The following is a 20,627-nucleotide window of genomic DNA, read 5'->3' as shown; positions in this document are numbered from 1 at the left end:
TCTGTGACTGAAATTACTTTTTATGCCTTTAAATGGGGCACTATTTGAGGGGACAGACATTTGTAGTCACGTCTGAAACCATAGTGGACATAAAGTACTCTCATTCGTTCCCATACTGCACCAGGATATATTTATTATACAGATTATATAGAATACCTTCGAGTTGTTATGCGAGAAAAAATTCAGTGTTGCATATTATATTAAAGTTTTACTTTTATTTAAGTTTGTGCTTTTTAGTTTTAGTGTGATATTTTTATTTGTGCTGATTTTCACCATCCCCTAAATTATGCGAGTTTCAGTACTGGTGCAGTTATAATATAGTAATATGTTGTGATACCCCATCCAAATTAGCTTTTGCTTTCTCCAAACTGTAATAAGTTGTTAGTTGCATCTGTAGTGATTAGTTTCCTCAAGAGTCTTTTAATTTAATGAGTCTGATTCGCCATTAAGTTTGCTGTGTTTTTTCTGCTGTGTTTGAGCACATGGGCTACAGGTCTGTGGTTGGCTGTTATTTAGCTGCATTTAAATTGGCTTTTCAAATTCCCTCTTGACAGTCCATTATTGGTCATTCCTAAAAGCTCAGTTACCGTTTATTAGTAGGCCAGCACAGAACTATAGCCCTTTTTGAATGTGTTAGTGCTGCTCCATGGGTGTGCTGTGAAAACTTTTTCTATCTTCATCTTTTCCCCGTCTAATCTTTCTCTGAGTCCTTCTAATTTCTTTTATAATTTCGTAAAGCCCCTGAATGTTAACTTTTCACTCCACTTTGTTTGTCTTCTTCCCCACATTTGCTCCTGCTTGACTTTATTTTGCCTTGTTGCCTGATTTATTCTCCTCCTCCTATTCTCTCCTCTTCTCTCCTTCTCTCCTCTCCATCACAGTCCTGGATGCAGTCCTGACTCTCTCTGTTCTCTGTTTTGATGTAATGTCTAGCTTTATTTGCAGCTTCTACAGCAGTCTGCTTCCTCTGGAAATGCGCTCAACAATCTCCATCCAATGTCAGGTGAGAGTCTGACGTGCTTTGCTCTGTCCATAACAGGATAACACCTCTTGGCTGATTGGCAGATAACTTAAATATGTCCTACTTAATTTCGAAGAAACTTCAATAGCCATGATGTCTTTCTATGTTTATTTTTTAGTCTGTTACAATAGGGGCTTTCACACTGGAGTAATGTTTTTGGCATGTCCACACCACAGGAACTGGGAACAGTTTTAGGAACACCATTTGGGTGAACAAAATTGGCCTCTACTTCAGAGCAGGGTCTAATTTAGCACAGTAGGAACCCAATGTTTGCCATAGGAAACACAAGCACAGAATTTTAAAGTGTTGCAAGACTTATACACTAATAAAGCTGGTGGTAGAGGCAGTTGCCTGTTGTGTTTTTGTCTGTGGCTTCGTTCTTTTTTTTTCACTTGTCATTGGTGACTTAGTTCTTTTTGCTGTTTGGAATGCAAAAATTGTATGTCGTCTACTTTCCATCTCCATGATCAGTAAGTGCACTACACCATCCTCCATCCTCCAGTTGTGTTGTTGCAGTGCTTGAATTTCTGTTGGCCGGCTTGCATTACGACAGAGTTCTGTGAATGCAGTCAGGAAAATAGTTCTCTTGGAGCTCTGGTGGCTAGTTCTTATAACATATATGACTAGTTCTTATAATAGTTCCTGTAATTTCAGTGTGAAAGGCCTAGTCTTTTTTAACTTTTATTATTATTATTTTTTTTGTTGTACATATCCTTATACAAGGTCTATTATAGGGTTCTTCGGAAAGCTCAAAATAGTTTTGCAGTTTTAAGAGTGTTGTCTGTTCAGTTTAGAGTAAAGAAAGAAGGTTGTGAATGTTACTGAGAGGGACTCAAGTATAGTGTTGTCTATTTTAATTGAATTCTTGTCATTCTGTGTGGTCTGTGATCTGCGGCAGGTCTGAATGCCATGCAAAATCTGGCTGCATTAGCAGCAGCAGCGAGTGCTACACAGGCCACACCTACAGGTAGCAGTGCGCTGACCACCTCCAGCTCCCCTCTCAGCGTCCTCACCAGCTCAGGTACGCCCTCCGGACAGCCTGCTCAATCTGCCTGGGATGCCTACAAGGGTTGGTCCCGCTTTTTTAATCTCCTCCTCTTCCTCCTGTCCCTAACTATTGCATCTTATCATTGTATGTGAGATTCAGATCCTAGCCAATAACAAGGTTTATTACACAGTGAAGTACAGCATGATTGAGTTAATCAATGTGTAAGGTATGATGAATAAACAATAAACAATCTAACAGCATTTGTTAAGCTTAATGTCCAACAAGTATAAATATATTTTTTAAATCGTAATGTATTTTTAAGTAATGAGCAAAGTAATCATAAATCTTAACCTAAATAAATAAGGTAATCTATTGTGTCGGTGCATGTTTATTCCATCTGTAAGTAAAGCAGCGCATTTCAACCCTGGTCTTGGTGCCCCACACCTCTGCATATTTTGTACATCTGTTAGTTTAGAAAGTTGCACTTCCTTCTTAATCCCATCTTTATTGCTCTTTACCTGAGCATGTTCATTCATCCATGAATTTACAAAACGGCATTGCTTGCAGCATCTTCTTGATAGAGAAGCATAAGGTGCGGCATAACATAACCTTGTAAATAAATACAATGTAAATTTATACCACTAGAATGCCATTTAAAAGAAATCTATTTGTTCCCTTCAAACCAAAATAATGCGGATTATCTATGTGCAGTGCACTTAAGGTCGAATTGAAACAAATGTCTGAAGTGAAAAGAAAAAGGCATGAATTGTGCAGTGGGCCATGACAACCAGGGTTGAGAAATGGAGGGACAAAGGCCAGGTTGCTGATATACAGTGGAAGGTGGCATGTTAGTTTAAGCTTTAAATTTACCCCAGAGACTTTGCAAGCAAAAAAAAAAAAAAAAAAGAAATGCATTTTTAGAAATGCATTTTTCACATTGTATACCTTTTTTGACTAGGTTTGCCAAGCAATATTCATTTTATTGTCGTGTCCCTTTGTAAAATGTCTGTTGCTTCTGTTTGATAGCCAAGTTGTAAACTTTTGCAATGCAACTTAGTGATCGTCATGTGTAATATCAGTGTTGCCATAGAATACTAGTAAATGTTTCATAAATGGTGGCTTACTGATGTCATCTGTGACATTTGCTCACTTGTAACCATGGGAACAATGATGAGCCTCAAGCCATCAAAGCTAAAGACGACCAAAAGATAGTATCATATTGTAGACCATTATTCCTTCATTTGTATTCATAACATGAACTAATGCATTAATACGTGCTTGATATGGTTAAAGATTAAAATATTGTTTATTGTTAAAATATTATGGCTAATGTTAATGATCTGAAACTCTGACTTAAAGTATACAAATTTCCCCAAACTGTAATGTGTACTGTTTTTAAACAGGCATAGCTACTTGTGCATGTTTATTCCTGGTAATTGCCATCAGTTTTTTCCAAGAGCTCTCTTGTGTATTTGATCATTGCGGTTCATGTTTTGTTCTGAAATACACGACTGCTCTCATTGCTGTTTTCTGTCAGTCTGAGTTGCTTTACTAGTTTTTGTGCAATGACAGCATGTGAAATCTAAATTGACATGTCTGAAGTCTTAGTAATGTGTCGGTGCTGGTTGTTGTTTTCTCTCGCCCTCACAGCAGGTTCCTCTCCCACCTCCAGTACTAGTTCTTCTGTGAACCCCATGGCATCTTTAGGTGCTCTTCAGTCTCTTGCTGCGGGCGCTGGAGCAGGTCTCAACATGAGTTCCCTAGCAAGTAAGGAAGAAGAAACTTTGATTGCTTTTGTATCATGTCAAGATGGTGTTGCTAAAGCTATCAAGATCCATCTCAGTTGGTTTATTACAAGTGGTCAGCTGACAACCACGCACAACCCAAAGAATACCACACAAATTCGTCACCCTGTTGCCTCCTAGATGCTTTTAAATCTGTCATAATAAATCAGTGTTCAGAGGGTAGTTACAAAGATATTCCTCTTTTTGTGATGAAAAGGTCAGTGTGTTTATTAATTACAAAACAATTAGAGCAATATTAAGATTTATTACGATTTACATTGAAGATACTACTCATCTTTCAGCAGTCGTCAGTGTCACATCATTTATTAAAAACCATTCTGAAGCTTTAGTGCTTACTACAATTATCAATTATTATTGATGTCTAATTTCAGTAGTTGTTGTCAGGGCTTAATATTTTAAAACTTAAACAATAGCTGTTTCCATACACATTTTTATGCATATTTTGGATATGTGCATAAAAAATCAATTGATGGAAACGCCAAGATGCACATAAATTTTGAAAATGCGCATAAAAACATATGAGCATAACTGAGTAGGTTACATTTTTTGTTTGATGAGAAAATATTTGCATAAACTATGAAAGAAACACCTTCGACCAATGTGATTTTGATATAAATAATCATGTGAGGATAATACTATGTGTAAATGGACTAACCAGCAGGCTGAGCACATTGTAAAAACATCTGAAATGTTGTTTTTGGTCATTGTAAATGCCTCAACCATCTTAGTATTAGTGTTATTATACTATTAATGGCCTCCAGAATCAAAAATGTCTGTCCTTCAAAGGCCACCGCGTGACAGCATTGTCTTCCAAGTCATTTATCAAACTTACTTTACTTACTTTATTTAATGTCACATAAATACAGCCTTGTTAAACATGAAAAATAAGTTCTGAATGATTTGAATCATTTGTTTATAAAACATTTGGGCCCCTTTTTTATTATTATTATTATTTTTTTATTTATTTTATTTTTTTAGTTAGCACTGACCACTTGTGTTTGACCTGCCTAAAAAGCTGTTGGTGTGTTATTCCTTTTGTTTTAATTTTCCTTTGCTTTGTGTTTTTTTCTGTGTCTTCGTGTCTGAATGTGGTTTCTCTCAGTAGTTTTTCTGTGTATGTCTGAATGCTGTGCTGTGTTTCTGTGTGCACAGGCATGGCTGCTCTAAATGGTGGTCTGGGCAGCGGAGGTCTCTCCAACGGCTCTGGAAGCACTATGGAGGCTCTGACTCAGGCGGCCTATTCTGGGATCCAGCAGTATGCAGCTGCCGCTCTGCCAAGCCTCTACAGTCAGAGTTTACTGTCCCAGCAGAACGTTAGCGCTGCTGGCAGCCAAAAAGAAGGTGAGTCTTGATGAGAAGAGTAGTTACTTTTGGGTTTGAGGATTAAAAGTTCATGCTAGAAGGGTCAGCTTTTGAGATCTGTTTTAGCCCATGATGCTTTTCAGTCTGTGTATATAAATGTGGCTCTTGTGATCACCATCTTAAGAATTCATTCTTGTTTTAAATATGCTGCAACAGCAAGTCTCAATCAGAGCGTGGGTAAGAAATCATAATCACTCTCCACCTTGTCCGTTTGCTACTTTTTGGTTTGTTTAAAAATGAGTATCCATACAAGCAGCTCTCTTGCCAATGAATTTAAAGAGTGTTCTGGCTTAAATACAACTTTGAGTCTAGTGGAAAACTAGTGGCATGCTTTTCTGTGCAGTATTTTCTATTACCAGTTACTGAACTGTTTATGGTCAAAAAGATTAATAAAATCATCCAGAAATTTCTAAATGTATAACACACAATGTCAAGCCTGTAACCAGATCTGAAAATCTATATTTCAATATAGAACAAAAATAGTCAGTAGTCATTATGGCAGTAGCAAGTAAGCAGATCTTCTTTATTAAAGGGTTAGTTCACACAAAAAATTAATTAATGGAATAGTTGAGATTTTCACAACATAAATTTAAGATTCAAGGCCAATTCAAGAGCCCTCTAATCCTCTATTGACAGCAATGGACTTGAATTTTTTAAAATACCTAAATAATCTGAATATTGTGAAGCTACAATACTTAAGTGTGCGCATAAAACAAAAATGAGTTTATTTAATAGTTTCTTCTAGTGGACTCCTAACGGACCACAAATCACATGGTTCGGATCACTTTAGGGTTTTTTAGTCATGGATTGGACCATTTTTTGGATCAGTCAAAATGGGGAAGAGAATAGAATTATAAGGTTCTATCAGACATTTTTGTCAACCGAGTTATTGACATTCTGATTAAATGACATCTTATTTACATTATGAGATGTTTTTATAAGTAGTTTTCATTTTAAGACTTTTTTATAAAAAACTGTTGCTATATGGAATGCAATAATTTTTAAAGCTCAATATCTCAAAATCATTCAGAACACTGACAGAACCTTATTCCAAGGTGACCGATACGAACCTCAGTATTTTTTTTTGGCTCGTTTAGGGAAGGGATTAGCAACATAAAAGGACACGGAACTCAGAAGTACAATTCTCTATTTATTTCAAGACCAGAAAATAAGTGTCTGATCAAATTATGGATCATTAATTAAACGATATTTCTCAGTCAAAACAATTACTGAAACAAACGTACATACACAAAACATAAACCATAGAGAAAGCATAAATAAAGCATAGATCAACAATGAATTAATTAACGGCAACAACACCAGCATGGCTCCTCAGCAGCGGCTGCACAAGACATGCACAGAAGTCTCAGACCTTTATCAGGACAAGATGCGTAGAGATTCTCAACAAGTACGGGTCATACTCTCAAGAGAGTAAAAATCGGGAGGATCACTCAAAGGCACTGGAAAACAGAGAGCCACCCCCAACACACACACGAAGCTTCCGCTTATAAAGGCGACAATACAAATTAGCGGCAGGTGCCAAAGAAAAGAAACATTAATTAGTAAAATCAACACTTCAGAGCAACACAAGGAAGATGATAATAATAATAATAATAATAAAGTATAAGGAGAAATAAAGAATAAACCGTGACAGTGACGAAATTTAATTGGCTTTCCATTTATTACAAAAACAACACTGTAAGATACTTTTGGTTTTAACAAAACTTAGAACCTTTAATTTTATGAAAATTAGCAAAATAAAAATAAATTGTGAAATCTTCAGTAGTGTGAAAAGTTCACTGTTACCACTGTTGCTGATGACGCTAAATGTAGAAATTTAACATTTATAATTTGTACAACCTATATATTTTTTGTCTTATTTTCAATAAATGATTCAGTTATTCCCTCATAAAATCTTCATATTTCTTTGCTTAATGTATCATTTTTAAAGAAGTATTCAGTGGCATATTTTTGATGGCCGGTTGTTGCCACCCATTGGTTAATGTAATTGCGGCCTGCAACTTTCATTTGAGCATCAAGTTAAATTCACATGACAGTGATTTTAATGTTTACCATAAACGTCAGTGGTTTTATCTAAAATATAAACTGTTATCCCATCACTTCTGTGTTGTTTGACTGTTTGTAACTTCATAAATGACTCAAAATCCTAAAGACTGAATCTCTTAGGAATAATAAACATGGATGTTGCGATCCTGATCTTTTAATGATGAATCATGCAGCTTAGACTGAATGCAATGTTGCAGGCTAAACAAGTAGTGACAGAAAACACCTTTAATAACCTAAGAAACCCACCAAATCCTGAATAACCTACCAACAACTACTTCCGTCATCAATAAATTTTACAGGAAAGCCCAAATGCTTTCATACATGTAATTTCAATGACTATGATCATTACAAATTTGAAATTAATCGAAGTAAAAAAAAAAAACAGTATTAGCCTAATCTGCGGGTCTTGTATGTTCTGAACCGTGGGTTGTAATCCTTACGAATCACTAATCAACCGTGATCTGTTTAACCTCTAGTTTCTTCTTGTCAGTGTAGGACATGTTCATAAGCAGATTATTTCAAACAGAGGGAGTTGCTTGAGAGTGTTTGGGGTAAATGTCAGTGCAAAGCATAGGTCAATGTCAGGTAATGCATCAGCAGTGCAACCCCACACACACACAAAAGTGCTCTTGTGGCTTGATAAAACTTGAACCACTATAGTATATGGTCTCTTTTGAAGATGTTTCTGGTATATTTGAACATTTCTGGATCGTTGCTTTCTATGTAGAGTGAGGGAGTGGCCAGATTTCACCTAAAATATCTTCATTTGTGTTCCAAAGTCAAACAAAGGTTTCAGGGGTTAGGAACATGACATTCATTGAGTACTTGCTAAATAATAGCAGAATTAAATTTTTGGGTGAACTAACCTTTTAACTAATATATTTGCATTTTAAGGTCTCTTTAAATCCAGCAATCTGCATGTTTTTATTTAAATTGAGTTGTATAGGCTTGTGAATGGCTGGGCTATTTTCTGTAGCAAACAGCAGCATGCTTGAAGTTGTATTTAAAACAGAATCTTCTTTTAAGTCAGCAAGAAGCACGTGACAAAACATTGAAAATAAAGATTTAGGAAAGCTTTTAGACCCAGAATGTGAGAAATGTTTTCCTTTCTCAATTTCTGAAGGCCCTGAAGGAGCAAACCTGTTCATCTACCATCTGCCACAGGAGTTTGGTGATCAGGATTTGTTGCAGATGTTTATGCCTTTCGGCAACGTCATCTCTGCCAAGGTCTTTATTGACAAACAGACCAACCTTAGCAAGTGTTTTGGTGAGTGGAGCCGTGTTACAGACACACATGGTTGTAACTTGATTTGTCCCTTGATTTGTGTGTTGTCGTTAAATAACTCGAATCCATTTGTGTGTTGTTGTTGTTTTTCTTTTTTTAGGCTTTGTAAGTTACGACAATCCAGTTTCGTCCCAGGCAGCCATTCAGTCAATGAACGGTTTTCAGATTGGAATGAAGCGGCTGAAGGTGCAACTTAAACGATCTAAAAATGACAGCAAGCCATACTGAGTGATTTTGCTCTCAAATGGACTTGGTTTGAAAATGTTTTTCTGGTAAGTGGAGTGTCACGTTGGAAAGCTCTAATGACCCCCACACCCAACCCTTAACACCCGTCTTTCCTAATCCTCCTTTTACTTCTCTGGCCTTTCCTACACATCTTCTCTCTTAACCTTAAAAACATGCAGATAACCTAAAGACAACATGCAAATTGTTAACATTATGAATTTGTTCCAAGGAGAAATGAGTTGTTGTTGTTTTTCTTTTTCACATTTATATATCGATATCTATCTTTCTAATTGTTTTGTTGATCTTTTGTTTTCCCTTAAATCTTTTTCTTTTTTTTTCTTTTTTGGTGCCATATTACAAGTTTGCTGTGTATAAATCTTGCGTCAAAAGGATGTTACACAATGAAAGCCAGCCTGCGTGACTGCTTTCAGTCCCTAAGACTGTTGATCACTCCGGTCTGGCCCCTGTAGATGTTCTCCTGTGTTTACACTAGACTCTTGTAGTACATTCGGACAGTGTAATGCTGATGCCTCCTACAATGCTGCCTTTCTAGAAAATGAAGGAGGCTTGCTGCATCGGTGCAAAAGATAATCAGTCACCTGAAATATTATTTCGAGCATCTGGAAAGTCAGGCTGCACTCCTCCATTAGACTCGGTTTTCATGGATGCCTTTTTATTTAATTCATTTATTTATTTATTTCACTAATTTATTTATTTATTTTTAATGTGTCTGTGTCTTCACAATGAGGGTGATGTGACATTGCTTCAAACGTCTGTTTTATGTATTCTGTTGGAGGGCTCAGCTGACAACAGTATTGATGATGATGATGATGATGTTTGTTTTTTAATCACATTTTTTACATTCTAACAAAGACAAACACTATTATATCACGTGTTCATAGAGGACGGTTAATCCTTCAGTGTTGGCCGTTGGCTGGAGATGCTACACTTACTCTCAGGACATTCTCACCTTTCTGTCAGACCAAAACGTAATATTCTACTCACCTGCTACATAAAAAGTGATGGAGCGCTTCGTTTCAGTTCATTACTTTTCTCTTAAAGCCTCAAATTAAAGCAAATCCTTTTTCTGACCCAAGATTTTTATTCAACGCTGAAGAATCTGCCGGTAGCACGTACGGTTTTAAAATGGCATTTGTATAGATTTTATTAGAGTTTTTTTGGTGGTCATTTGATGTATTACTCAATTGACGCCTCGATTCCAGAGGTCCGCGTCAAAGCTTTTAGCAATATTTGCATACTGGAAAAGAGACTGAGAGATGACATTGCCAAGAAACCGAGCGGAAAAGAAGGAAGTTTACAATTGCTGAATTCATGGCCACTTAACTGAAGTTTATTTCCAAAAAAAAGCGTGTGTGGAGTGTGTGATCAGTATTTCATTCTCAGTGTTTGTAGGTGGTCTATCCAGACCCTTCCTGCAATCCTCATCATGGTTAACCTTGTGATTGTGTGTTTAGTAGTTACTCCACGCAGCTCGCTTTAGTTGAATATTAATAATAATGTTAATAATAAGTGTTCAATCAGATGTTAACGCCAATCTGAGTCCTGCAGGGTCGTGAGGTGAGAAGCTTGTTTTTATGGAAACTGAGAAGAAATCATTATCCAGATAGTGTATATTACTTAACTATTATGCCTTTTCTATTTTTATAGAGGTTTTATAATATTGCCTAAATAATTTCTCTGAATTAAAACGGTTGTTTAAAAAAGAAAATCTCTCAAGATTCAACAGTGTTTTTGTAGAATCCTAATGTGAAGTTTTGTGGATGCATTCACCGATTGTTTAAACTATTGATGTGTGGCCCTTTTCTTCACTAGATGTAGTGTGTCGCCTGTTAAGTCAAACAATTGTACCAAGAGCTCTGAAGCAGATCCACGGTTCAGTCTAAAGCTCTTACTCGGTGTAATATCCTTAAGTGCATCATTGTGAGTCATTTCCTCGCACCATACCATTAGTCAGAGCTGTATTAGTGGAATTGTATTCTCACATTTACCTCACTATTGTTGTCACTTTTTGAAACGCTTGTATTTATTAATGGTGCATTATTATTATATTTATATATTGTTTTCATTGCAAAGAAGCCAGCTCTTGTGAACTTCGCAATCGTACCGTTTTCCACGCTTCTCGATCCAGACGAGGAAACGGATGTGCCACTTTTGCTTGCTAGTTTGTTTTTAATTCATTAGAGACGCTGCATTAGACTGAACCCAGGTGTGAAGCCCCTCTTGAGATGCTAGCGCAGGGATTCCCTCTCCCTGATCTGTGCCTCTGTTCAAAGAAACACAGTTGTATCACAAAACCATTCAGTGGAAGGAAGGTGGAAGTGTGCCACGAATCACCATTTTGATCAATCCAAAGATTCTTGTAAACTTGTTCTAGGCAGGGATTCTGTTTGTCAGGCAGATTATTGTTATCATTATTGATCCAGAGCAAATTGACTGGCGTTTGTGCGCCTTTCCAAATAAGTGCAGAAGTAGTTCCACTAATGTGCCAAACACATCAAGTCTTAAATTTCTGTATGGGTTTTATGTTCCATCACGCTGTTGTCCTTCACCGAGTTCAATGTAGCTGAACTGTACTCGTTTGTGTCACCAACCAATATGAGCAGCTCCAAATCTATATGCATTATTCCACAGTCCCACACAATTCAGAGCTGAAGCACAAAATAAAAGGACTTTCACTGAAGAGCTGAAACATTGAAGCACAATTTTTCTTTTTGTTTCTCTCTCTCTCTCTTTCCCTTGGTCTCTAAATCAACACAATAAATGTGTTTGTGAGAAGTGGAACTGTCCAGGACAGTGTTGAGATGTGATAGCAGTCATAGGCAGGTTGTGTCGTCTCTCTCGGTGTTGTTGTTCTTGTTGTCGTCGTTTAATGTTATTCCCTTTGTTCACTATTGGCATGGTGCTTACCTCTTTCTTCCCACATTTCCTCCTCATTTCCTTTGTCGCATTCAGTGTTTTGTGTTTAGATGATGTGTGCACCTTTGAACCCCCCCACCCTACTCCCCATGCAGAAAAAATAATCATTCATGAATTTGTGTTATTTGTTTTCATCCCTTCTCCTTTTTTCCGTTATGCTTTAACCTAGGTTTGTTATTCGTTTTATTTTTGTTTTTGTTCTAGATATCTTCGTGCCCGTTTGTCATCGTTTGCCTAGCATGTCGATGTGACGTCAAAAGTTCATCGTCCAGTCCGTTGTCCTCTTCGCTTCTCTGACGCTTGAAATTTCACACTTGACCTTTATTTTGTTAACTTTTGACGCTTGTTGATTACTTTTTTTGTTTGTTCCTTTGTGTGATGTTCATTTCTGTCATTTGTGCTGCCAATAGGGGGCGTTAGAAAGACTGCTGGAAGTGTAAAAAGTTTCTTGAAAATTGTTTCCGATAGAGCAAAGAGTCTATTTTTCTAGAACGTTCAAACATAACCACTAGGTTTCTGCCGAAGCTTTTAATTTTTCCGATTCTTATGTTTTTCTTCTCTTTATGGGAGTTTTATTGTTTTCAAGCAGTCTTCCTAGCGCTTCTAATTGTACTCCTTTTTTGAGTTGTTTTTTTGTCTCTTCTCAAAGCAGCCATTCAGTTTGTAGAATCACTTGTGTGTGTGTGTTCCAGCGTGGGTGTGTTTCCCTCTTTCTCTCACTGTTAGTTCTAAACCTTTTAGAGGATGTGTTCGTCACATTTTGCTGAAGTCGAGGATAAACTTTGTAATTTTGTGTTAGGATAGTTGGCATGATGTAATTTTTGGGAGTTTCTATTAACAGAGTGACATTACAATAGACACTTGAATTGCCTTTTTTTTTTTCTTTGTGTGTGTGTGTCGAGCCAACACGGGCACATGTTTTTCATTTTCCTTATTGTGTGAAAATCAGGATTAGTCTGAATTAATGCATAGAATGAGCAGAGTTGAATTTCTTGTCACAGGTAAATATTAAGCATGCATGTTCTTTTTGTTTTTGTAAGTGCACTGAAATCCTCAGCAAAATGTGATCTAGTTCTGTTTCAAAGTCAAGATGAATAAAGTGGTGCCAAAAGTTTTGCATGTCGCTGTTGGTTACATTTGCAATACGTTTCACGGCTTCTGCTATTATGGTCTCATTTCGATGGATTAAGATTTAAGAACATTACAATGTGCTTAGGCTATGAGTTTTAACGATGTATTCTTGTGAGTCCTTAGATATAAATTGTGCCTACTACAGCAAAACATATGCTCTTAAGATGTTGTTCAGTTAATGATGCTTTGTTATAACCACACCGTTGGTCTGTTTTACACTCGGCTTGCAAGCTTTTGTTTTCCCCCTCCCTGTTTCTTTTTCTCTGTACAAGTTGTGGACTGAATGATAGAGCTCACCTTAACTTTTAATTTGAGGGGCGACCCTCTAATGTCCAACATGAACGAAGAGCTACATTTGGGAGTTTTCTTGTTTTTAAAAGATGTATTCTGACAGACTAATCCAATCGGGGGTTGAGGTGGTTGTTTTCTATTTAGATTTTAAGCTGCTGTTTTGTGAGTTCAAATGTACTCTCTGAGTTCAAACAATTTCCTGTGGGATGTTTGTCATTACTGGTACAGAGTGATTGTATTTAACATTTAAGATTTGTACAGAGTTTGCCTTTTTCTACTTCATAAGTTGTTTCACAGTGTAAATCCCATTAAGTAGAAGCATGTAGACCGTAACGCCATGACCAAACATCAACCTGTACAACTAAAACACAAAGGAAAAAAAGTCTACTCCACAAAGCAGCCTTTAACTGATTTAAGATGTTTTTAAGTTGTTTTGTCATTTAAGTTGTGTGGTTTTCATTGCAAGTGTAGAGAGTGCAGAATTTCTTAGATGTCTGAAATCAGTGTGTTGTATAAGGTTGGTTAAGGATTTCGCACTACTGTCTTTTCAGAAATATAGCAAAGTGGGCACCCATGAAGCAGTCATCTGGTAGTTTCTCTTTAGTTTATGTATGATTAAACTGTTTGAAAAGATTCACACATGCCGTGTCTGAATTCATTTCTTTCCTCAATTTAAAAATGCCAGAAATCAAGCCTTTGTTGTGTTAATGTAATCATTAAATAATGTAAGTTTGAGTCTCTTTCCATTCCATCATGAAACCTAATGTTAAGGCTGGGTTGTAGCGTTAGGCAGTCTTATAAATTGTAATAGTCAAAGTCTAGATCATTGACATGCTTAGTTAAATGTTTATCAGATACGTGTAATATTTGTGCCTAATAGTTAGGGTTAATGTTTACTCATGAAGTCCTGTGGTCTGCAAACTCAAAAGCTGTCAGTTCCTAACTGCAATGTTACATTATTGAAGAACAAATGTGAAAGTTTTACACTTTAATACATGAACATAATTGCATTTGTAGATCAAAAGTAAATCATCAATAAAGACAAGTACCTGAATAATTAAACTCAACAACAGTCAAATCCTCAGAAACTGTCGCTCAAATCTGGGAAAACTGAAACAGATTCAAAGTCATTCTCTTGAACAGGATTTTCATCAAACATGCATCACACACTTTAACAGTCCATGAGGAACCAGTGCAAACCCCGTCATACTGAAGGAAGACATTGTTTCCAACTGTGATCGTGCTTGGGATCAACTAAACGCAGGTTTTTGCAAACACGTAGTTTACAGCAGACAAAAGGTTTTACACCCCAGAGGTCTGATTTCTAAAGTTTAAGTAGAAACCTTTATTAAAAGTGAATGTACACCCGAGTGAACTTCTCCAGTAATGATCATGGCTCATATGATGATTTAAAGTGCTTCATTTAAGTTCAATCTGATAAGAATTTACTTACAGCTACACATGCTTCTTTTGACTTTTATTAAAAAAAAAAGTCAATCACAACGTTTGCATGGTATGAATGTTTACACCTCCATTTTGTGCACAAACCACAAATATAATGGACCCTAGTTGTTAATGAAGGGACTTTAACATTACATGTTTAACCACTTCAACATCAATCAGATGGAGATTGGCCAATTAAAGACATGGTTCAAGCAATAAGGAAAGTTCTGTCATCTTTTATTCACCCTTCACAGGTTAGACCTGTGTGGTTCTTCTGTTAAGCACTATATATTCTAAAGAACACTGGACTGCTTAGACACTTAGTATTACTACTCTGGACATCAATGGTTATCAGTTTCCAGCTTTCTTTAGAATAACTTTTAGGTTCAGGAGGGGGGAAAGAGCTTGAAGATAAGTATATAATGAAGATTATATAAAGAAAATATCCTTTGATAGCTGTGACAACAAGTCCAAGTCAAGTAAGTTACTTCAGTGTGTTCCTAACAGGGCATATCATCTTCTAAAGCACAGGTGTCAAACTCAGTTCCTGGAGAGCACAGCTCTGCACAGTTTAGCTTTAACCCTAACTAAACACACCTGATCAAATTAAGTCCTTCAGACTTGTTTAAAACCTACAGGTGTGTTGAAGCTAAAATGTGCAGGGCTGTGGTTCTCCAGGAACTGAGTTTGACACTCCTGCTCTAAAGGGAACTTAAGAACGTACTCGCACTAGGTACTGTTGCCTCGAACCGGGCCAAAGCACGCTTGTCCCCCCTCCCGTCTCCCCCGACGGCCCGCATTCACACCACAAATGGGCCTCGGCACACTTGCGTCATCGCTGCTGCGCTGTTCAGTGAGAAGCGGTCTCTCACTCAGCCGCACAGTGGAGATTTTTCTAGTTATATCATTTCAGTGGTTTGTTACGCAGTGATATGCAGTCAAATATCTCGCCAAACATTCCTTGGATGCGGTGATACGCAGTCAGATATTTCGCCGAACAGATCCGCCACTTTTGGCGCTCATAAACAATCATAAAGCTCTTGCGCTGCAGGAATGAGGAGGTCTGCTGAAGGCGTGCAGCTGTCGTGCAGTGAAGAGTTCTCATCTTTAATAAACTACGGCAGTTTGCGTTCACTGAACAGTAAGATTGATTAATAAATCCATATGAAACAACCCCTAAAGTCACGTCTCGCTTTTAGTTTCAGGCTTTGGCGCATTTTGCACTCACACACAAGCGTACCGCGCCAAAGGCCAAGTGAACTGTGCTCAGGCCCACCTCTTCCAACCGGTCCAGGGCTGGCCGAGTGAACCGTGCTAGAGCCAGATTCAGCGCACTCATAATTCTCAAATGATCCGGGAAATGGGCCTGGGCACGGTACGGATAGCATAGTGTGAGTGGGCCCTAAAACTAAAAACTATGTTGTCCATGTTGAAGTGTTTGCTCCAAACTGAAGTGCTAAAACTGGCCACTTTAAAGAAATGAAATAATTTCCAAGGAAACAACTGATGGACACTTCAGGCCAGGATGCTTTGAGCAAGGTAGTTGTTTAGTGTCACACACAGCGTTCAGTTCAGAAGAGCTCATCCCTATGCCCAAATCCCTTCAAAGAGGTCCTCCAAAGGAATAATAGGGCACAGGAATGAACTTTTCTGAATGGAGCATGATATTTCAGTTTGTTACATGACAAAAGTAAAGATACAACCTTCCCTTCTATAGAGTTGGTAACTGTGTGATGAAAGAGGAGTCTGAATGAAAGCACCACCAAGATGACAACATGGTGAATTGACAGTATCTAAATTACATTCATACTACAAAACGAGTACCAAGTACAATTTCATACTCAAAGATAGCCCGTATCAAACTATATTGCATAGGTTTAGGGTCATTCTAGTGGAAATGACCTGATTACTTTTTTAAATTCTATCCAGACCAGGGATGCCCAAACAGTCCTAGAGGTCAGGTGTCCTGCTGAGTTTACTGTAGCTCCAACTAGTCTCCACACACCTGCACAAATGTTTCTAGAAATTGGAGTAATGCTGTGGTCACACTAGAGTTTGAGCTTGCTAAATTCTGTAGTATGGTGCTGTGAATAGGGGCAGGATTAACCAAGATGACTAAACATTTAAAAAAGCGAGCGATTGGTCCATAGTTTAAATATCTCTCCAGAAAGGTCAGGTTTTGATCCTTGATTAGTCTTAAGCAGCCACACAATGTGATTCTGTAGGTCAGAGTTCACCAAGCTTGAACTTTGTTTGCAATGCAGCAAACTGCGAAACTTGTCACAGGAACTTGCGTTTTCGGTCTGATGCGTTTGCACACGTATGAATGTAAGTCCATGGGGAGAAAAGTCCAGTGTGACCTTGGCTTAAGAACTAGATTAGCTGGCCCAGGTGTTTTTGCTAAACTATTTAGGACATCAGCTCTCCTGGACTGAGTTTGGACACCCTGGATCTAGACCAGGGGTGGCCAACCCTGTTCCTGGAGAGCCACCTACCTGCAGATTTCAGTTGCTACCCATATCAAACACACCTGAACCAATTAGTTAAGAAGTGAACACCATGTGATAATTACAGGCAGGTGTGTTTGATATGGGTTGCAACTAAAATTTGCAGGAAGGTGGCTCTCCAGGAACAGGGTTGGACACCCTGGATCTAGACCATCTGTCATGTCAACACTGCTATCTGTCAGAGTTTACTGTTGTTTTTAGAGAGGTCATCAATATCTGCACCACTGACAGGACACAGGTGATTATAACTGGACGTGATGTTAATTTGGACAGACACTGAATATGGATCGTGACCAACAATACGGTGCAGGTTTGCACTGTCCCACCGGAGCTCTTCTAGGCTTTTCTCAGTCTTCAGAACACCGCCACCATTTCCAGATGAGTCCACGTTCTCTTGGTACATAGTGTCCCCTAAACATCAGACCAGAGAGATTATTAGAGTCTTTAAGGCTTCATCGGTCTGTCAGACAGACATTGTATGCATTTGTCATGTAAAAAGACACCCAAACCCCCTGCAGTCTTCAGTTGAGTGTGCACTTTCATGACTTAATACTGATTTACCCATTTATGTCATTTGTTTATTGATTGGTGTGTTAAAATCAGCTTGTACCATTCCTGTGCACACAGCAGCCAAAACACCTTGCCTTCAGAGAGCTAAAATAATAATGTAGGTCCACAAAACATCTGTAAACTGGAAATGTGCCCCTTTGGATTGGTCCAAAGTCAGAGATTCCTGCTCCATGTCACTCAATTTCTTCCTAATCAAACTTGCAGCATATTAAAAAAAGCCTTTAAGACCAGAAATGTAAGGATGGAGAGGAATGGTGCCATCCACACTGTACTATCAGCGAGCACCCAGGAAAGATTACATAAGCTATTGTTTCCAGTGATGTACTGTTTAACATAATTACCTGGTAAAAGACTTACAAAGCCATCAGAGGTCAGCATGTGAACAGGAAGCCACTGCTCACAGCCCTCTGAAGACCTCTGCCAGGCAAAGTGATGGAGATCTCTGAGAGCTGGAAAGCGGCACATTCGCCCAATGTCATAGTACTGCGGGGGAGCGATCCAGATGTCCCTCGATTTGTAGCTGCGCAGCACGTCTAATGGCGTGGACCACTGACAGAACAAAGCAGTAGCGTTATTTGCACAGTTCACTTGCCACAGTGCACACCATCACACTTCCTGAAAAGAGAAGCCAAACATTTCAATGGTCACCTGGCTGCAGTACAGGTCATAAACCCCATCCTCTATATAATGAACCAAACTAAAAACATCCAGTTACACCTGAATATTAGGTGGTTCTTTAGCAGGTAATTGTTCAGGTGTATTTCTCCAACACTTCTGAGTTTAGTTAATTATGTTCTATAAAATAAATGGGTTGCGCATCATCATTGGTGTGCTCTGATATCAACAATGAAGTCTTGACATTCCAAAGAGATAGTTCACCATTCTTCAACATTCACTCACACTTATGTGGCTATAAGTGTTCATGAATTTCTTTCTTCTGTTGAACGCAAAACACTTTTTTCACTTTTTAATTAGGAATATTACTGACTAATATAAAGTGTTTATTTGATTTATTTACAATACAGTTTGTAAAGTAATATAATGTGTCTTTTAATAGATATGAGAGACTTTCTTTGTTTATTGAATAAGTGGATCTAACCAGATTTGCATTGAAACATTAAAGAAAAGTTAAAAAGGCATTACTTTATTTCATATATTAAGTTTTAGTTATGATACTCCTGAAATCATTCTGCATTTTTTTTTTTACAAAATTCTCCACAGAAATAGTAAAAAATTCTGTCTGGCCCTAAAGATGAGTAAATAATGACAGAATTGTCATGGGTGATCATCTATCCCATTAATTGTAAGTATGGGGGTGGGGTAAGGTCTGGGAAAGTTTTAGTTCATTAGTAGTTGTTTCTTGGCCTTTAGTCATTTGATGAACAGCACTAATTAGAAGCAGCATAACTAATTAATAAGCACCTTGTATCATTATGAATATTAACGAGGGTTCATCATAGTGTGCAACTATTTGCTGTTATTTTGCTAGATAAATGATCTATGACTGTTCCATGGTGCTGTATCTAGGCATTGGCCGGTATGAGATTCTGATGGTATGATAACCTTGAATGAAAATATCACAGTATTGTGATTACTGCTCTAAAATATATTATTTTTAAATGTCTGGATAAAAAAACAAAAACCGTTCCCTTTTTGAAAACAATGAAGTCTATATATATATATATATATATATATATATATATATATATATATATATCAAAGATTTATAATATTTTGGAGCAGTAAACATGTCAGGCTAAATAATGAAAATGAATCATTGACTTCTGCCGTCTTCATTTGTTTAAAAAACACTGATTTCTTTACTATTTAAAACGACATATTAGGATATTGTTTTCTGCTAAAGATACTGCTGTCCTAAAAACCAAACAAAAATGTAAATAAAAAATCCTACATTTACCTTTGGAACGGTCTTACAGAAAATGTTGGCGGTTTTAAAACCTTGACTTTTCTAAACCGCGGTGTACATTGAAAACGGTTATCATCCCATGCCTAGCTGTATCTACCAGATAATAATGTAATGTTGGACACAGCAAACATCTAACAGGTCACCGCTGTAATTTGTACACACACACCTTAAAGTGAACGATCTCCTTGTCGTCGTGCAGTGTGTGTGGAGTCTCCTGCAGACAGCAGATGTAGAAGGCCGTGTCGTATCGCCTCTGTTTGCCGTACAAGCCTATGGGTGTCAGCCAGTTCCCCCACTCGTGCAGAGCCCAGATGTTGGGCAGACACTGCAGCTCCCTGCACATCTTAATGAAGTTGGCAGGGTCTCCAATAACCCGAGATCTCCACTTTGACAGCACCTCTGTGCCCCACTGTCCGCTCAGTCTGGTCAGGCTCGGCTGCGTATCCAGGCTGCGCGTGCGGGTCACGCTGTACTCGTCTTTGGGAAGAGCTAGAAGCACACCGGACTCCTCAAACGTCTCTCTCACGGCACATATCCTGAAAGCCACGTCTCCCGGGATCGGAGAGCCCAGCTGGGATCTGTCAGTGGCGAAGATGGGCGGCCTGGTCTCCGGCGACTGCTTCACCACTTTGACGCCGTAGTTGGGCGCTTTGGTGAAGGGATTAAAGAGCTCCTGCCACTCGCTGGAGAAGTCCGACGCGTCTACCAGACCGCCAGGAAACACATAGGCATTGGGCATGAACCCGCTGTTCCTGCTGCGTTTCAGCAGGAGCACTTCATAGTCAAAGGCAGATTTGTGCGCTACATCTGTGACTTTCTCCAGCCCTGCTTTAAGAGTGTCTGCAGGCGGAGCGCGCCTCAGCCCGGCCGTCAGAATCACCGTCGCCGCTTCCCTCCAGTGTTTCAGCGCCGTGTTCATTCTGACGCCTGTTTACCTGTTCATCACTGAGAGAACCTATCCGGAAACTTTCGACGTCCGACAACTAACCTGACATGTCGTGAAGGACAGCACTGATAAAATGGTAGTGTTTTTATTGTTTGATCATTGAGCGTCATCTACCGCAAGGG

General features: G+C 38.4%; 2 protein-coding genes across 80 annotated transcripts in view; one reads left to right on the top strand and one right to left on the bottom strand.

The window, feature by feature from the left end:
- celf1 (cugbp, Elav-like family member 1) overlaps positions 1-13,845 on the top strand; it is a 35,011-nt gene extending 21,166 nt beyond the window's left edge. For 5 of the 50 annotated variants that reach the window (XM_068222394.1, XM_068222393.1, XM_068222380.1 and 2 more), the window contains 7 exons: positions 946-1,003; positions 1,920-2,090; positions 3,660-3,776; positions 4,967-5,155; positions 8,367-8,510; positions 8,629-8,800; positions 11,895-13,751. In XM_068222394.1, coding sequence (XP_068078495.1) covers positions 946-1,003; positions 1,920-2,090; positions 3,660-3,776; positions 4,967-5,155; positions 8,367-8,510; positions 8,629-8,756 — 807 coding nt within the window. In that variant the 3' untranslated portion in view covers positions 8,757-8,800; positions 11,895-13,751. Of the gene's footprint in view, positions 1-933; positions 1,004-1,919; positions 2,091-3,659; positions 3,777-4,966; positions 5,156-5,332; positions 5,354-8,366; positions 8,511-8,628; positions 8,801-11,894 lie in introns of all 50 variants that reach the window. The other 45 variants (XM_073907083.1, XM_073907082.1, XM_073907064.1 and 42 more) reach the window with 13 other exon arrangements.
- On the bottom strand, positions 11,894-20,566 carry nudt19 (nudix (nucleoside diphosphate linked moiety X)-type motif 19). Of its 30 annotated transcripts, none has more exons than XR_012382551.1 (5): positions 19,726-20,566; positions 17,974-18,247; positions 17,114-17,473; positions 15,972-17,007; positions 11,894-15,284 (listed from the first exon to the last, which is right to left on the bottom strand). XR_012382551.1 is itself a non-coding variant. In XM_073907163.1 (4 exons), exons 1-3 carry the CDS (start codon positions 20,476-20,478, stop codon positions 17,241-17,243), a joined length of 1,194 nt encoding a protein of 397 aa, XP_073763264.1. In that variant the 5' UTR covers positions 20,479-20,566; the 3' UTR covers positions 14,088-17,034; positions 17,201-17,240. The 30 variants fall into 30 exon arrangements, 5 of the variants coding, with proteins under 5 accessions (XP_073763264.1, XP_073763265.1, XP_073763263.1 ...); XR_012382554.1 differs by having other exon boundaries at positions 17,990-18,247; XR_012382532.1 differs by having other exon boundaries at positions 17,974-18,181.
- Positions 20,567-20,627: the final 61 nt, after the last annotated feature.

This window comes from Danio rerio, chromosome 7 (assembly GCF_049306965.1).
Source record: "Danio rerio strain Tuebingen ecotype United States chromosome 7, GRCz12tu, whole genome shotgun sequence".
Taxonomy (NCBI): domain Eukaryota; kingdom Metazoa; phylum Chordata; class Actinopteri; order Cypriniformes; family Danionidae; genus Danio; species Danio rerio.
This window is presented reverse-complemented; position numbering and strand designations above follow the sequence as displayed.

Coding starts and splice junctions, on each gene's coding strand:
- nudt19 (XM_073907163.1), bottom strand. CDS start 20,478: ATGAACACGGCGCTGAAACACTGGAGGGAAGCGGCGACGGTGATTCTG. Junction 18,182..19,725: donor AGGAGATCGTTCACTTTAAG/GTGTGTGTGTAC, acceptor TTGTTCTGTCAG/TGGTCCACGCCATTAGACGT. Junction 17,474..17,973: donor CTTTGTAAGTCTTTTACCAG/GTAATTATGTTA, acceptor TCTGATGTTTAG/GGGACACTATGTACCAAGAG.